Source organism: Schistocerca gregaria, chromosome 5, assembly GCF_023897955.1.
Source record: "Schistocerca gregaria isolate iqSchGreg1 chromosome 5, iqSchGreg1.2, whole genome shotgun sequence".
Taxonomy (NCBI): Eukaryota; Metazoa; Arthropoda; class Insecta; order Orthoptera; family Acrididae; genus Schistocerca; species Schistocerca gregaria.
This window is the reverse complement of record NC_064924.1, coordinates 148,998,898-149,017,219: the sequence shown is the minus strand read 5'-3', so window position 1 is coordinate 149,017,219 and position 18,322 is coordinate 148,998,898. Positions and strand designations below refer to the sequence as shown.

The 18,322-nt window shown below is 45.6% G+C and overlaps 1 protein-coding gene across 1 annotated transcript in view; it reads left to right on the top strand.

Annotated features, from left to right (window-relative positions):
- LOC126272847 (monocarboxylate transporter 1-like) overlaps positions 1-18,322 on the top strand; it is a 96,733-nt gene that overhangs the window by 64,564 nt on the left and 13,847 nt on the right. Inside the window, exons 6-7 of the mRNA XM_049976059.1 lie at positions 647-964; positions 11,939-12,130. Coding sequence (XP_049832016.1) covers positions 647-964; positions 11,939-12,130 — 510 coding nt within the window. The remainder of the gene's footprint in view (positions 1-646; positions 965-11,938; positions 12,131-18,322) is intronic.

Here is an 18,322-nt window from a genome sequence, read left to right as displayed (position 1 = left end):
GGCCACCTTGCCACTGGAGAGGATACAACCGCTTCATATACCCTTCCAAACAGAATCAATACTTATTTTCAGGCCAACATATTTTCAGGACAACGTTACATCGATAAGAGGCCTCATGCAGCCAAGTCATGCATAAATATGACTCGATTTTGTAAGCGCTGAAATTACATCGCATACCCTCTCATCCCGTGGTGTTTCATATCGTTTGCTATTCGGCTTCTGGGCCCTTCATTTATCACGCTGTCTATATCTCGAATACCTGGACAGAGGAGTACATTTCTATATATGAGCAATTGTTTAGAAATTAACATTGTTTTCAATGATTTATGTTCTGTTTGTGGACGTTTGGTGGCAAAGTGAAGAAGACTTATAGTGTGGATGATGAATAAGAATAGCAGGTCTCCTAACGGCAGTGTCATTTGGAAGTCACTGGGACTGTTACAATGAGGAGAGCTTGCTCTTAGTTTTAATTAAATGAGATTTTTCTATTGATTTTGAATGTTACTGGAAATGTGGGGAAGCGGTGGATTGGTCCAGTTTAATTGCTTCATACCGAACTATACGGTAAAAACAGATTAAAACCTAAGTTTTCAGCATTATGTGTAATGTATTCAAATTCCGCTGATGGGCGATTTTCGTCTGTAAGGTACAGAGAAACGACCCCTTTGGCGTCGCGCCATGGCGTTCTTGGACCTGGACCTGCTGTGGAGTGGAGTCTACCTGAACGTAATTGTGGGGACGGCAGCCATGGTGAGCGGCACCATCAACTACGGCATGCTGCTGCCCTTCTACCTGCAGCGCCACGTCGGCCTGACGCTTTCAGACACGGCGCTCGTCCTCACCATGAGGGCGGTCGGCGACTGCGTGGCGCGCTTCGGCGTAAACTACTTCACGGACCGGTTCCACGTCCGGCCGCGTGTCACCTTCCTCGTGGGCTCCGTCCTCAGTAGCCTCTGCCGCTCAGGTAGGTCACTCGCCTTAGTGAGTCAACTGCTTGCATGAAAGTGAACGGTGCCTTTGGTATGCAGTATTCCGCTTACCATCTTCTGACAGCATTCTGCTCTCAGTTCAAGAAACACAGCAAGGGAACTGTGGATTTAGTCTACTCGTTTCAAGAACTATGGACTACCAACTCGGTTTACATACGATACTATGAAAATTCAGATATTCAGTCATTGAGGATAGACATTATCGAAAAACATTAGTGCTCCCTTTTAGAGGTTTCCAATTCACTCATATTTTATTGTTGCAGAAGTGCATATGAAAGTACATGAAATGATTACGTTTAGAGTTCAGTAGCCAAGCGGTTCTGAGGTTCCAGATATCGAGCCGTGCTGAAATACCAATACTAGCACGTGGTGTTGCCTCTATTGATTCAAATGGCTCTGAGCACTATGGGACTCAATTTCTAAGGTCATCAGTCCCCTAGAACCTAGAACTACTTAAACCTGACTAACCTAAGGACATCACACACATCCATGCCCGGGGCATGATTCGAACCTGCGACCGTAGCGGTCGCGCGGTTCCAAACTGTATCACCTAGAACCGCTCGGCCACTCCAGCCGGCGTTGCCTCTATTGGCGGGTGCTGACTGGAATCCAGTTCGTTTTACAGATGGTAAATACTGTCCTGGGATACGTTACTCCATGCTTGCTCGGCCTGTTCACGTTATATTGTACTAGTTGCCCGTTGACGAGTCGAACGAGTAGCTTCTTGTCCCTTCATATCCCACACTGGAGACAAGTCCAGAGATGGTGCTGGTCACGGGAGTTTCTGCATCTCTTACAGAACACATTGAGCTTCACGGGCAGTGCGTGGCCGAGCATTATCCTATTGGAAAAACACATTGCCGTCTAGTTGCAAGAAATGCGAAGCAATGGGTCTAAGAACTTTTTGCGCGTATCGAGCGGTGGTTAGTGTCCCCTTCAGGAACACCAGAGTGAACGAGAGTTGTAGCTTATCGCACCCCAGACCATAAGATCTAGGGGGGGGACAGTGTGTCTTGGACGAATGCTCTCTACGAGACATTGCTTACTAGGTCTACGTCGTACAAGTAAACGACCACCGCTCGCGTACAGTCAAAATTTATTTTAATCGCGGAAGGCCATAGCGCGCCGTTCCATTTTCCAGATGATCCACGGACGGCACCAGACGAGCCGTGCTATTCGGTGCTGTGGCGTGAGTACCAAACCAGCTAGAAGTGTGCGGCCACGTTGTCCCACTGCTAGTGACGAAAGCGCGACAGTTCGTGTTGACGCGTCTGGGCTCAGAAGCCCTCTTTCCTGTGGTGTGGCAGCTCTATGATCTGCCACTGCTGCCCTTACAATACGACAATCCTGGCGAGCGGCTGTTCAGCGTTGACATTTGGAACCTCCTCTGCGTGCGTAAGAATCTTTGCGTGATCACTGATACCAGCATCGCTGCACAACTGACGCAGCAGTAAAACCTGTGAGACAGTTCTCCGAAAGGACAATCTGGCTACTTGGAAGGTCGCTATTTAACTCCTTTCATCCCTCTAAGATGGCTGTAAGAAGCACTTATGGGTCTCCGTGGCATAGTTTCCTGCTTGTCTCACACGTCTGCACTACACTGAGACTTCTGGCTGTGAACATTCCCTATTAAAGGGTAGACACAGAAGGCGCTCTGATAACTATGCATCTACGCTGTCTGTTGATGTACGACATTGAAACCACTGTCATTACATCTAGTATACCCCAGGTGGCATATGCCGCCATGGTTTCAATGTATTCTTCTTTTTTTGTTCCAGCAGTGTATAAATATTTCTTTTATTTACAATGTGGTTCACGGCCATCAAACTTCGGTGGAAAGAAAACTGATTTGCATATGTGCTGAGCAGCATTTTTGCACAAAGTGTCCCTGATTCAATGGCATTGTATAATGGTTTTATGTAGACTTCTTACAATAAATCAGACATCAAATTGAAGGTACACTGACCTAGTTTTTCGTAGAAATATTATATGTCTCATGTACAACCTAAAATCCTAATCTTCTCATACTTTAGCCAATACGTATGGAGTAATGGAAACAACAGCCTCTTAAATTCTGTATCTCTGGCTAATAACTAGGCAGAGACGGAACGTAGGTAATATATTTTATATGGCCCAAAAGAGAACGCATGGCGATATGTCAGGTGAACGTGGTGGCCAGCGAAAAGCGCTCTGCCATACTAAGAATTAAGACCAATCCAGTGGTTAGGGAATACGATGATCGATCACTCTCGTACGCAGGGATGCAATATATGCAGATGGGCCACCCCTGTTACCGTAATTTCAGCGAAATAAAATGGTTCGCACATTTAGTGTCGGGACACAGCGCGGAAAACGTTAAATTTTGGAGAACGTCTTTGATACTGTGCACGTTCATAAGGATGATCTGACCACCACATACGAACATTATGGGTGTTTTCCTTCCCACTTAGATGAAAAAAAAAAATTAATGCATGTAACGGCTCTAACCACTATGGAACATAGCTAACATAGCTAACCTAAGGTCATCACTCACATCCGTGCCCGTAGCAACCGTAGCAGCAGCGCGGTTCCGGACTGAAGCACCTAGAACAGCTCGGCCACAGCGGCCGGCGTTTAGATGAAAAGGTGCTTCATTACTTAACACCAAATGATGGTTCAAATGGCTCTGAGCACTATGGGACTTAACATCTGAGGTCATCAGTCCCCTAGAACTTAGAACTACTTCAACCTAACCTAAGGACATCACACACATCCATGCCCGAGGCACGATTCGAGCCTTCGACACTAGCGTTCGTTCGGTTCCAGACTGTAGCGCCTAGAACCGCTTGGCCATCCCGGCCTGCCACCAAATGATCAAGAACGTCATCTTCTCACCTGAACACTTCACTTCTAATGTTATGTTCAAAAGTGTGTGAAATCTTATGGAGCTTAACTGCTAAGGTTATTAGTCCCTAAGCTTACACGCTACTTAACCTAAATTATCCTAAGGACAAACACACTCACTCATGCCTGAGGGAGGACTCGAACCTCCGCCGGGACCAGCCGCACAGTCCATGACTGCAGTGTCTTAGACCGCTCGGCTAATACCGCCCGGCTGTAATGTTATAACATACATTATAGTTATCTGGATTTAAGGCATATAACAACTGTATTCTGGTATGAACGCATGTATGAATGTTTTCTTTGAACTTTGCACACTGTTGTCTTTGGCAGCTGAAGTTCACGACCTGATTTCCGAACAGACGTTTTAGGACTATAGAGGTAAGATGCTTTGACGCGGTCAACATACTCTTCAGACACTTTTGGTCATGCCGTGCTCTCTCTTTACAAGCATACGGTCGTTTAGAAATCACTGCACCACAGGCGGATGTTTTAGTCACATGTGGGACCATAATTAAGCTTTAAACGAAACGTACGTTGAACTGAAATTATATATTCACCCTTAGAAAACTGCAGAACGCCATTTTGCGTGTATGGCATTGCAAGCTGGATAATAACAAAAAAATACTCGAGCATTCTGTTATTTAAAACTGTTTGAGCTTCTCGCTTATTGTGACCAGGAACCAACACACTACAATGCCTACAGTTGATGCTATTTATGGATACCTTATGTTTCAGACTGTGTTATGGCATATGGGTAACGTAGATACCTGATTTCATATCTTTTATGTTGGTCTACAACTAGAAAATGTCTTCATGAACACGGAATACGCCTAAGGACTAGATTTTTGAAGACATATATACCTATAACCTCGTCTGAACTCGTTTTCTGGCTGTTTGAAACGAACTGCACGAGAGCTGATAATTGGGGTGAGTGAATAATGTGTACGAGGGCTGCTATATATATTTCTGGCCTAGGCAACACTAAGTGTTGCCAGGTGCAATCTGACATTTCCATTGGAAAGTTTGACATTTTTTAGCATAAATGTACTCAGAACTTTTTGACTTAAGACAATTTTTTTTTTCTTTTACAGGGACTTGAAGAAATCAATTTGGCACAAAAATGGAATTAACTTGTGAACATTTTCGTGCGATCATTTTTCACAACTTTCGACGCGGATTATCACGACAAGAGTGCATCGATGAACTTAAATCTTTGTATGGCGACGAAGCACCATCCTATAGCACTGTGAAAAACTGGTACAACGAATTCAATCGTGGCCGACGCTCGCTCAAAGACGAATTCCGTGAAGGTCGTCCAAAAACAGCCGTTGTGCCAGAAAACATCGATGCCGTACGTGAACTGATAATGCAAGACCGTCATGTGACATACCGTGAGATAGAGGCATCTCTAGGCATTTCGCCCACCAGCATACATTCGATATTGCATGAACACCTGGCCGTAAAAAAGGTTTGTTCTCGTTGGATCCCGCACAATTTGACAATCGCTCAAAAGAAAGCTCGTGTGGATTGGTGTAAAGAAATGCTGAAAAAATACGATCGCGGTGCTTCAAAAGACGTTTATAAGATCGTCACAGGTGACGAATCATGGATCTATGCGTATGATCCCGAAACAAAACAGCAATCGACCTTGTGGGTCTTCCAAGACGAGCCAAATCCAACGAAAGTTGTTCGTGGAAGAAGCACTTCGAAGCAAATGGTCGCCTGTTTCTTCGGCAAAACTGGTCATGTGGCGACTGTTCCGCTTGAGCAACGTAGGACGGTCAATTCTGAGTGGTACACCACCATTTGTTTGCCAGAAGTCTTCAAGAAATTCGAAAAATGAACAAGAGAAGACGAATCATTGTGCACCATGACAATGCGAGCTGTCACACGTCGGCTCAAACCAGCGCCTTTTTGACCGGCCAAAACGTCGAAGTGATGGGTCATCCGCCGTACAGCCCTAACTTGGCACCCAATGACTTCTTTTTATTCCCACAAATCCAGAAAAAAATGCGTGGTCAACGATTTTCGTCGCCAGAAGATGCTGTTGCAGCATTCAAAAACCATGTCTTGGAGGTGTCTCAATCGGAGTGGAAAAAGTGCTTCGAAAATTGGTTTGAGCGCATGAAAAAGTGTATAAATCTTGATGGAGAATATTTTGAAAAACAATAAACCATTTTCGTTGATAAATATTCGTATTTTCACTATTAGGCCAGAAATATATATAGCAGCCCTCGTATCGTACTAGGCGCCAAATGTCCACACATTAGAATTATGATAAGTACTCTTGGTCGAAGCAGTACAGTCAGTAAATACAAATGACGGTCTGCGCAAAGAAAAGTATCACGTTTTCGAAACTGCGCTTCAGTCCGGAACCGCGCTGCTGCTATGGTCGCAGGTTCGATTCCTGCCTCGGGCATAGATATGTGTGATGTCCTTAGGTTAGTTAAGTTTAAGTAGTTCTAAGTTCCAGGGGACTGATGACCTCAGATGTTAAGTCCCATAGTGCTCAGAGACACTTGAACCATTTTTCGAAACTGTGTAAATGTCTTCTATTGCGACTCATAAGCTTGAAATTTGGCTTAAAGATGTCTAAAACTTCCTTCTGAAATGGAGCAAGAACGTGGCGCCCTGCGAGGTCAGAGTGTTGTTCCAGTATCTGGGGGGACTCATGAAATAGGCATGAAGACAGACATGAAGCCAATTCAGAGATGTGCTGATAGGTTCCTAATCGTCGTTATAGGCCATTCGCAAGTATAACAAAAGAACTCAAAGAAACTAAATAGAAAGCTTTGTAAGATAAACGATGTAGTTCTCTTCGTTTATGTCACGTAGCGATCAGCAGAATAATAATGGCAGGAAATTGGAGCGAATAACTATCATTTTTACCTCGCTCGGTATTCGAATAGATTATGAAAGAAAAGTCACAGTGCTGGTACGATGTACTCTCCACCTGTACAATAACTGGCGGAATATACTGGGTACAGCGTCTAAAAGTGCAGATATTTTTATTGTACTGGTAACTGAGGTCACTGGACCGAACAACTATATATTAGTATTTACTTCATTTGCAGACAACTATTTATAGCTACTAGGAGTAATACGTTTCTAGGTTGGTTAGTACCTCCAAGTATATGTGGCAAGAATAAGACATTAATGCATATCTTCTTCTGAGCAGCAGGTCAGGTGCTGAAGTGTGGACGCGTGGACGCAAACCGGTTAGCCTATTCTGACAGGGACAGACCACTTAACCATGCAGTTACGACCGTGCAGAGGAAATAAGGTAGTAAATTATGTGATGCGTTTGCGGAAAGACTGTTTGACACAGACAAAATACAACCAACGAACTGGTGTGTCTACATAAAGGTACCACATCTAACAATGCACTCATGTTCAGAAAAAACCGAACTCCTTGACAGACTAGAGATAGGACGTTCATATTCACAGGTCACGCGCATTTATAAATTATAGAGTAATGATTAGCATTTGAACGATGACGGCCCGCGGGTTCAGGATCAACATCGATTTTGCGGCGCAACACCATCGACCGATAAAATGTGCCGCCTTGTAATATATTGTTTTCCTTGCTACTGTAGTGTCATCTGGAAGCTGTCAGAAAGGAGGAAAGGAGCTCCAAGGCGCGGAAGCAGAGACCATGCTGAGGGCAGCCGAAACCAGGAGAGATATTGTTACATGAAGTAAACCGTAAGGGGAGAGCCCTGCGAAAATGCAGGCGGTCCCATGGCGCTAGTTGCTCTTCAAGAGATTACATGTAACCTCATATGTCGTCTAGAAGCTGTGGTAGGTTGCTACCTTAGAATTTTGTAACCAACGGGCACGTATTAGGGTATAAAGCCAGCTTGATACCAGCCCTGAGAACAGCAACTTCAGCAGGATCACAAGGGTTAGAAAGAGAGCGAAAACGCCAAAAACTGTTGACCTAGCAGCCCCTACTCTGGGGAGCCCGAGGGACGGGGCTAAATGACGTATAAAAATAATGTTGCAAGCCTTATTTGGTAGAGCAGTTACGTTTAGCTTTCAGCTGAACCATGTTGATACCAAATACGGACTTAGTGCAACTGCATTAACATCTCCACATTAGGAGCAGTAGAGGGGACGTAACTAAACCGTGATTGGCAGGCGTCTGAAAGAGAACTGCGGGATTTGCTCGGTGGATTTAAGCGGGCAAAACAGTGCCCTCACGTGGCTCTTTAAAACCCCTAGATTCCGCATTTTGGCTGAGTTCTTAGACGATCTGGGCGCCGAATCGGCGTCCGCCGACTCCAGCCTCGGTCCAGCTCTGCTTAAGCCTGCTCTCTCACTTGGAGTGCCTCTGTGAACAGTGTCACTTTCAGTACCTTTTGTTTTGCAACTCAGTTGTTGCTTTAAGATGCTGCTAGTGTTTGCTACTCTGGTTAGCATCCACTCCTGTGACTTCTGCACTGGCTTGTGTTGAAACAGTGTTCTTCATGGTTTTTCTAACACTAGTGTATTAGTTGATCCTGTCTGGAATAAACAACTATTTCAAAAGCCAGTTTGTCCAAGAGTATCGATAACGAGTTCCCTACCAAGTCTCACCACCTACATTTCTAGTAAATGCTTGTACCAGTGTTGGCTCAGATAGAAGAAAACAATCAAATGCCTTCACTGTGATTTGTCCTTCTGCCTTCTGCTCTGTATCGCTCGGGAGCGCAGACTGACCAGTAATCCCTTTTCTCCCTCTTCCACCCATTTCTGGACACGACAGAATTATTGGCATGAAAGAATTTAATACACTCCTGGAAATGGAAAAAAGAACACATTGACACCGGTGTGTCAGACCCACCATACTTGCTCCGGACACTGCGAGAGGGCTGTACAAGCAATGATCACACGCACGGCACAGCGGACACAACCAGGAACCGCGGTGTTGGCCATCGAATGGCGCTAGCTGCGCAGAATTTGTGCACCGCCGCTGTCAGTGTCAGCCAGTTTGCCGTGGCATACGGAGCTCCATCGCAGTCTTTAACACTGGTAACATGCCGCAACAGCGTGGACGTGAACCGTATGTGCAGTTGACGGACTTTGAGCGAGGGCGTATAGTGGGCATGCGGGAGGCCGGGTGGACGCACCGCCGAATTGCTCAACACGTGGGGCGTGAGGTCTCCACAGTACATCGATGTTGTCGCCAGTGGTCGGCGGAAGGTGCACGTGCCCGTCGACCTGGGACCAGACCGCAGCGACGCACGGATGCACGCCAAGACCGTAGGATCATACGCAGTGCCGTAGGGGACCGCACCGCCACTTCCCAGCAAATTAGGGACACTGTTGCTCCTGGGGTATCGGCGAGGACCATTCGCAACCGTCTCCATGAAGCTGGTCTACGGTCCCGCACACCGTTAGGCCGTCTTCCAATCACGCCCCAACATCGTGCAGCCCGCCTCCAGTGGTGTCGCGACAGGCGTGAATGGAGGGACGAATGGAGACGTGTCGTCTTCAGCGATGAGAGTCGCTTCTGCCTTGGTGCCATTGATGGTCGTATGCGTGTTTGGCGCCGTGCAGGTGAGCGCCACAATCAGGACTGCATACGACCGAGGCACACAGGGCCAACACCCGGCATCATGGTGTGTGGGGAGCGATCTCCTACACTGGCCGTACACCTCTGGTGATCGTCGAGGGGACACTGAATAGTGCACGGTACATCCAAACCGTCATCGAACCCATCGTTCTACCATTCCTAGACCGGCAAGGGAACTTGCTGTTCCAACAGGACAATGCACGTCCGCATGTATCCCGTGCCACCCAACGTGCTCTAGAAGGTGTAAGTCAACTACCCTGTCCAGCAAGATCTCCGGATCTGTCCCCCATTGAGCATGTTTGGGACTGGATGAAGGTCGTCTCACGCGGTCTGCACGTCCAGCACGAACGCTGGTCCAACTGAGGCTCCAGCAAGCCGTTCCACAGGACTACATCCAGCATCTCTACGATCGTCTCCATGGGAGAATAGCAGCCTGCATTGCTGCGAAAGGTGGATATACACCGTACTAGTGCCGACATTGTGGATGCTCTGTTGCCTGTGTCTATGTGCCTGTGGTTCTGTCAGTGTGATCATGTGATGTATCTGACCCCAGGAATGTGTCAATAAAGTTTCCCCTTCCTGGGACAATGAATTCACGGTGTTCTTATTTCAATTTTCAGGAGTGTACATACATCTGTGATATTGCTGCTCCTGTGGGACTAACTGTTTCCGCATTGCAACGGGTTTGTTCAGAACGGTTCACTGAAGGCCGTAGAAGACGACGAGGCGGGTCACATCGAACCACCTAGAACATCCCCGGTAAGATCAATACCTCGTCCGAATGGCACTGCAGGACAGATCCTTGTCCTCCTCGGCTCTGGCGCAACGTTGAAACACTCTAATACTTCATACACTATGAAGGGTGATAGTCCGTCACCGTTGATTACGATATGGGTAAAGTGCACGTCGTCCATTTCTCTGCCTACCTTTGACGAATAACCTGAAACGTGCTAGACCTCAGTGACGACAGTGGCATCAGATAGTGTCTTCTGACGAATCCTGGTTCTGCTTGTCTCAATTTGGTGGTCGCATCTTGGTTCGCCGCAGATAGGGGGAGCTGCATCACAGTGACTGCATTAGCGCAAGACATACAGCATCTACACAAGGCCTTATGGTGTGAGGTGCTGTTGTTTACAACGACAAATCACAGATGGTGTGTGTCCAGGGCACCAGCCGCTGTGGCTGAGCACTTCTAGGCGCTTCGGTCCGGAACCGTGCAGCTGCTACGGTCGCAGGTTCGAATCCTGCCTCGGGCATGGATGTGTGGTATGTCCTTACGTTATTTAGGTTTAAGTAGTCCTAAGTCTAGGGGACTGATGACATCAGATATTAAGTCTCATAGTGCTCAGATCCATCTGAACCACATGTGTTCAGGGCACTGTGACTAGTTTGACCTATGTGAATAAAATCCTGCGACCCGTTGCCATAACCTTTCTGTACAACATCCCAGAAGCCATTTTTTAGCAAGACAATGTGTGACCACATGTCGCTAAACGAACACGTGCCTTCTTGGTGTCACAGGATGTCAGCCTTTTGCCCTGGCCTGCCATACCACCAGATTCGTCGCCAACTGAAAAAGTGTGGGATATGGTGAAATGACGTTTGCAGCATTGTGACCCAATGCCAACCACCACAGATGAACTTTGGAACCAGGTGAACGCAGCATTGGATGGCTATACCACAGGATTCCATTCGCACCTTATACACATCTACGACATCACGCGCGGAATAAGTTATCACTCGTATTGCGGACAATGTGCCTACTAGGTAACAGGACACACGCTAATCCGAGATTTCTGCAGAAAATACTAATATACATGTCATGTGAATATCAGCGTCCTATTTGTAGTCCTTCAAGACGTTCTACTGTCTCTGAACATGAATGTATCTGCAGTGGCACCGGCTACACTCTGCATGTGTGAGCTGGCTGCAGTGGCCATGCGGTTCTAGTCGCTTCAGTCTGGAACCACGAGACCGCTACGGTCGCAGGTTCGATTCCTGCCTAGGGCATGGATGTATGTGATGTCCTTAGGTTAGTTAGGTTTAAGTAGTTCTAAGTTCTAGGGGACTAATGACCTTAGAAGTAGAATCCCATAGCGCTCAGAGCCATTTGAACCATTTTTGTATGTGTGACTGTAGAATTAATTGTGATTCAGTGTCACTAAGAGCCAGAAACGAGGTCACATGAGACGGTTTATAGCACATTAAGCGCCATCTGTTATGTTACATTGATACTCATGGAACTAACTATTGAGACAGCCATTGCCGGCCGCTGTGGCCGAGCGGTTCTAGCGCTTCAGTCTGGAACCGCGAGACCGCTACGGTCGCAGGTTCGAATCATGCCTCGGGCATGGATGTATGTGATGTCCTTAGGTTAGTTAGGTTTAAGTAGTTCTAAGTTTTAGGGGACTGATGACCTCAGATGGTAAGTCCCATAGTGCTCAGGGACACTTTTAGACAGCCATTCACAAGCACTAATATTTTTCATTGGGTTTAACCGCATTTGCAGCGGTGGCCATGTCTTCTGGATTGGTGGCGCTGTGCGTGTGCAGTGGCTTGTGCGGCTTCTTTCGGGGCGCCGCCGTCGTCAACATAAACCTGTGTGTCGCTGAGGTTTGCCCCGAGCACAAGCTGCCAGGCGGTGTTGGCCTCAACATGGTCATCTGCGGCATCATGCTTCTAGCAGTTGGCCCTGTCATAGGTAAGCAGCTCAGTCGCTTGTTACGTTGAATAAAAATTGACCTTGCACTCATTGTATACTTCTAATCTTCTCCCAGTTAATCTATGTATGCAAAGGAGGTAATGGACTTGTGTTTGCGCCATGATGCAAAACACTTCGTTTGTTTTACTGAAATAAGTTTCAGCGAGATTTTGCTGTTATCAGAGGGATTTCTATTCTGAAAGGACACATGAAATACAGCACTCCGTCGTCAGGCCACGATTGGCCTGCCAAGACCATCCGACCACCGTATCATCCTCAATAGAAGATGCGGATAGGAGGGGCGTGGGGTCAGCTCACCGCTTTCCCGGCCGTTAAGATGGTATTCTTGACCAAAGGTGCTACTATTCGGTCGAGTAGCTGCTCAATTGACATCACGAGGCTGAGTGCACCCCGAAAAATTGCAACAATGCATGGCGGCCTAGATGGTCACCCATCCAAATACCGACCATGACCGACAGCGCTTAACTTCGGTGATCTCAGGGGAACCGGTCTATCCACTGCGGCAAGGGCGTTGGCCGCATGAAATACAGGTAGAACTAAGATTTAACTAATATCGTTTTCCAAGTTGTTTGTTACTAATTTCTGCATTTGAAACAGTTTGGTGACACACAATAAAATCAACAGGAAATGCATTTTTAATATCCCCACCAGTGGATGATACTGATAGCGACTCGGAGGCGTTAACAGTTCAGGAGTGAAGAGCGTCACCATAAGCGCGAAAGGTGTGTCACGTGGGCTCAGCCGCTCGCAGCAGCAGGCTAGGCAAGCAGCTGCAGCTGAGTCTTAAGCAGCCTGCTATATGATCTCTTTGAGATGTCGTCTAGCTCCTATTTGGAAATTGAGCTTTCTGTGAACCTGGATATCCTCGTTATCATTATTTGCATTCCTTTCGTGTTCTGCTAACGACTATCGTTTTTGTTTATGCATTACTCATTTATATCAGGAGCGGACACAAAAGCTCTGAAACAATTCACCATGCAATTAAGGAGAAACAGCTATGAGTGTGAAATAAATTTCAGTGTACATTTCTCAGTATTTGATTTCTGTTTAAAAAAAGAATTAATAATCCATTAACAATAGCGAAATCTCTGCAACACGCTTGTTAAGACAACACCTTTTTATCCACAAAAGGTTAGCAACTAATTCCAGAATTCATTATATGATCTGTCAAGAGTTGAGAAATTCCAGCTAGTGTTCCATATCATACCTCGAAAGACTAAAATATGAATTCAAATGTTCATATGTGTGTGAATTCCTATGGGTCCAAACTACTGAGGTCATCGGTCCCTAGACTTCCACACTACTTAAACTAACTTATGCTAAGAACAACACACTCACTCATGCCCGAGGGAGGACTAGGACCTCCGGCGGGAGGGACCGCGCAATCCGTAACATGGGGCCTCTAACCGAGTCGCCACTCCGCAAATATAAATTCGACGGACGTCTAAAATCAGATGGTATACATTAATCAATGGACGAGTAGACGTCAATAATTCAACAAAGAATGCGTACTGAATGGCAAGTGACTGAGCCGCTGTAACCATTGCCGGTGTTTTCATATTCCACGTTATCTCTTGAGTAACCCTGCGTTGCTTCGCATAATGACCGAAGCTGACTGAACGTATTGCATTGTGAGCTACCTGCTGATACAGCAAGAACTGCCCTCCTACAGCACGCAGATACTACAGCCACAGTGGAAATTTCAACGATGCAGCAGGAAATCGGATCTACTGCAGCTACGATGGCCCAGTTACTTCACATCTGAGCCACAGACTTGTTATGGCTTATGTGAGCAGAACTGATGCAACTGCAAAACAGGTACGCAACATGCCGATACAAATATAATTCATTTTCAGTCAAAAGTATCTCAGTATGCTGACCACCATTCTCATGTAAGGATCTATGTTCGTCCCACGAGTCTACTAGTCTACAGTTCCACATGGCTCAACCAGTCACCTTCTTTTGATGCTGTGGTACTGGTGCTCTCCAACTGGGAGGATGCCTGGAAGGCTTACTGCAGCATTTGCCATCTTCCACACTGGAGGTCGCTGGTTAGCAGCTGTGGATGTGCAGCCACTCATCCGCCATCGCAAGTGTGGACAAAATTTTTGCTGCTTCTCTTGACGGAATCTGCTGTTAAGTGCTGCCACTTACTGGCTTTCGGGACGTGCTCACACAGCCACTTCAGGAGTGGAGTGTGTACGATGAAGATACGAACGGAAGAACAACGCAACATCCAAGCCTCAAGAGGAGGCACTAGCGTGATTGAACACACCTACGCCTCTCTAACCCGGCGCTACTAACGGTCCTTAACCAGTGCGGTTGACGCGGAGTTCCTGTCCTGCTGGATCAGCGGGCTTGCTTGCCACACCACGCCGCCACGTGGTGACTTCTGCGCCCTCCTCGAGTGGACTAGCAGTGTTTACTTCCATTGGGCGCCGGCATTCTCGGGAAACGACACAATGCATGTACTCTGAGAATTAATCGAATGGTTCTCCAGTGTTGTATCTCTTTCGGCGTCTAAGAGGTACCCAGTCACCATGCCGAAGCAATCCACTTCTGGGGTTGTGGTATTGTATCATTCTGACCACGACCCAGCTAGTTCCACCATCCGCCATAGCGGTCAATCAAGCCCACTTTTATAACGCATTGAAATTTTTAACGCTGATTTGAAGACACCTTGAAACAAGAACAACTGGTAGGCGCGAGCATAGTGGGAGATAAAAGGGAACATTGGTGGTAGAAGGGTCTGGCTTATATTTTGCAAATAGCCACTCAAACAGCCCAAGGGGTGTGAAATGCTGGAAAAGTGGCTTATTTAAACGTTCGCCTGCTATCCACGACACCAGACCACCGATATAAACTGAGGCCACAAGGTATAAAAGGGCAGTGCTTTGGTGGAGATGTATTTGTACTCTGGTGATTTATATGAAAATGTTCCAGACAGGATTATGGGCGCGCCGTCCGCTGTGGCCGAACGGTTCTAGGCGCTTCAGTTTGGAACCGCGCTGCTGTTACGGTTACAGGTTCGAATCCTGCCTTGGGCATGGATGTGTGTGATGTCCTTAGGTTAGTTAGGTTTAAGTAGTTCTAAGTCTAGGAGACTGACGACCTCAGATGTTAAGTCCCATAGTGCTTAGAGCCATTTGAATCGTTTGATTATGGCCGCACGACTTGAATTAACAGACATTCAACACGGGATAGTAGTTGGAGCTAAACGCATGGGACAGTTGTAGGTAATTACTTTTGAATACATTATGGGAGTGACAGTGATCAATATGTTACAAATATTTACTATTAAAAACAGTCTTTATTACTATTTATCTAGTACGGTGACCGGTTTCGGCCACTACTGTGGTCATCTTCAGACCAATGACCAAGAACCTCTTTCTGCTAGAGATCAATGTTGATCACTACTGATTCTCTAGCAGATGGAGGTTGTTACTCATTGGTCTGAAAATGACAACAGTAGTGGTCGAAACTGGTGACCGTACTAAATAAATTGTGATCAAGACTGGTTTCAATAGTAAATAGTGGTAGGTAACTCAATATGTCGAATTCCACAGTGTCAAGAGCCTGACGAGAATACATATTTCAGGCATCACCTCTCACCACGGACAACGCAGTGGCCGATGGCCTTCACTTGACAATAGGGACCAGTGGCGTTTGCGTATAGTTGTCAGTGCTAACAGACAAGCAACGCTGTATTAATAAATCCAGAAGGCGATGTGGGACGTACGACGAATGTATCCGTATTCCTTAGGACAGTGCAGTGAAATCTGGAGTCGATCGCCTATGGCAGCAGACGACCGACGCGAGTGAGTTTGCTAACACCACGACATCGCCTGCAGCGCCTGGCCTGGGCTGCAAGGCCCGATCAGATGAGTTCCGATTTCAGTCGGTAAGAGCTGGTGAAAGCATTCGTTGACTAGGTGGAGCGTCTTTGGGTAGTAATCAAAAAACGATCTCGGTACCGCATTCCAACTTGGTAGGGAAGCTAGAAAGTCTCAAAAGGAAAATGCAAAGGCCCAATCTAGATATAGTGGGGATCAATAAAGTGAAATGGAAAGAAGACAAGAATTTCTGGTCGGATGAGTATAGGGTAATATCAACAGCAGCAGAATATTTTAAAACGGATGTAGGATTCGTTACGAATAGGAAGGTAGGGCAGAAGTGTTTTACTGTGAACGGTTCAGTGATATAGTTGTTCTCATCAGAATCTACAGCAAACCAATACCAACAACGATAGTTCAGCTACACATGCCGACATAACAAGCTGTAGATGAAGAGACAGAGACAGTACATGAGGATAATGAACGAGAAATTCAGTGCAAAAAAGGGGAGGGGGGCTGGAATGCGGTTGTAACGGAAGGAGTAGAAGAAAGGATTACGACAGAATATGGGCTTGGCAGAAAGAATGAGAGAGGAGAAAGACTAATTGAGTTCTGCAGTAAATTTTAGCTAGTAATAACGAATACTGTGTTCAAGAGGAGGAGGTATATTTGGAAAAGGCCGGGACCTACAGGAAGATTTTATTTACATTACTTCATGATACTGGAATGTAATGCGGACCAAGGAGCAGATGTAGACACAGATCACAATGTAGTACTGATGCAGGGTGGGCTGAAGTTTAAGAGATTGGTCAGGAAGAATCAATATGCAAATAAATGGGATACGGAAGTACTAAGGAATGATGGGGTAAGCAAAAAGTTATCTACGGCTACAGATACTGCAGTAAATATTAGCTCAGTAGGCAGTACAGTTGAAGAGAATGGACAATCTCTAAAAGGGCAATCACAGAGGCTGAAAACAAAGACGTAAGTACAAGATGTTAAATGCGAAGCAATCAAGTATAACACAAGAAATACTTCAGGTGATTGATGAAAGGAGGAAGTACAATAATGTTCGGGGAAATTCAGTAATACAGTACACAAATCGTTGAGGAATGAAATAAATAGGAATCGCAGGAAAGCTAAGACGAAATGGCTGCATGAAAAATGGGAATAATTGGAAAAAGAGTTGATTGTTGGAGGGACTAACAAGTATATAGGAAAGTCACAGCAACCTTCGATGAAATTAAAAGCAAGCGTAGTGACATAAAGCGTGCAATGGGATTCCACTGTTAAATACAGAGGAGAGCGTACATAGGTGGAAAAAGATTTGACAGAAGAAGAAACAGGAGTCGAAATTGAACAGATATGGGATCCAGTAATAGAATTAGAATTTAAAAGAGCTTTATAAGACTTACGGTCAAATAAGGCAAAAGGGATAGATAACGTTCATGCAGAATCCCAAAAATCATTGGTGGAAATGGCAACAAAACGATTATTCATACCGGTGTTTATATCTGTGAGTCTGGCGATGTTCTACCTAACTTCGGGAAAAATATCATTCACACAACTTTGAAGACTGCAAGAGATGACAAGTGCGAGAATTATCGCACACTCAGCTTGACAGGTCATGATCCATGTTGCTGACACGAATAACGTACAGAAGAATGCATAAGAAAATTGAGAATGCGTTAGATGATGATCTGGTGAAGGTACCCGAGAGGGAGTTCTGGTGTTGGAGTTGACAGGGGAAAGCTGTAGGGAAAGACATGTAATATACAATGTGTACAAGAACCAAGAGGGAACAATAAGACTAGGATACCAAGAAAGAAGTGATCGAATGAAAAAGACAGGGATTTAGTCTGTTTGATCTATACATAGAAAAAATGTTGGAAATAAAATAACGGTTCAACAATGGAATTAAAATTCAAGGTGCAAGGATATCAATGATAACTCGCTGATGGCATTGCTATCTTCAGTGAAGATAAGGTATTACAGGATCTGCTGAATGGAATGAACATTCTAATGACTAAGGAATATGGATTAAGAGTAAATCGAAGAATGACGAAAGTAATGAAATGTAGCAGAAATGAGAACAGCGACAAACTTAACATCAGCATTGATATTCATGAGATAGATGAGGTTAGGAAATTCCGCTGCCTAGCCAGCAAAATAACCAATGACAGATGGAGCAAGGAGGACATATCAAAAGCAGACTAGCACTGCCTAAATGGACATTCCTGGCCAGGATAAGTCTACTAGTATCAATCATAGTGCTTAATTTGAAGAAGAAAAATTTCTGATAACATACGTTTGGAGTGCGGCACTGTATGTTAGTGAA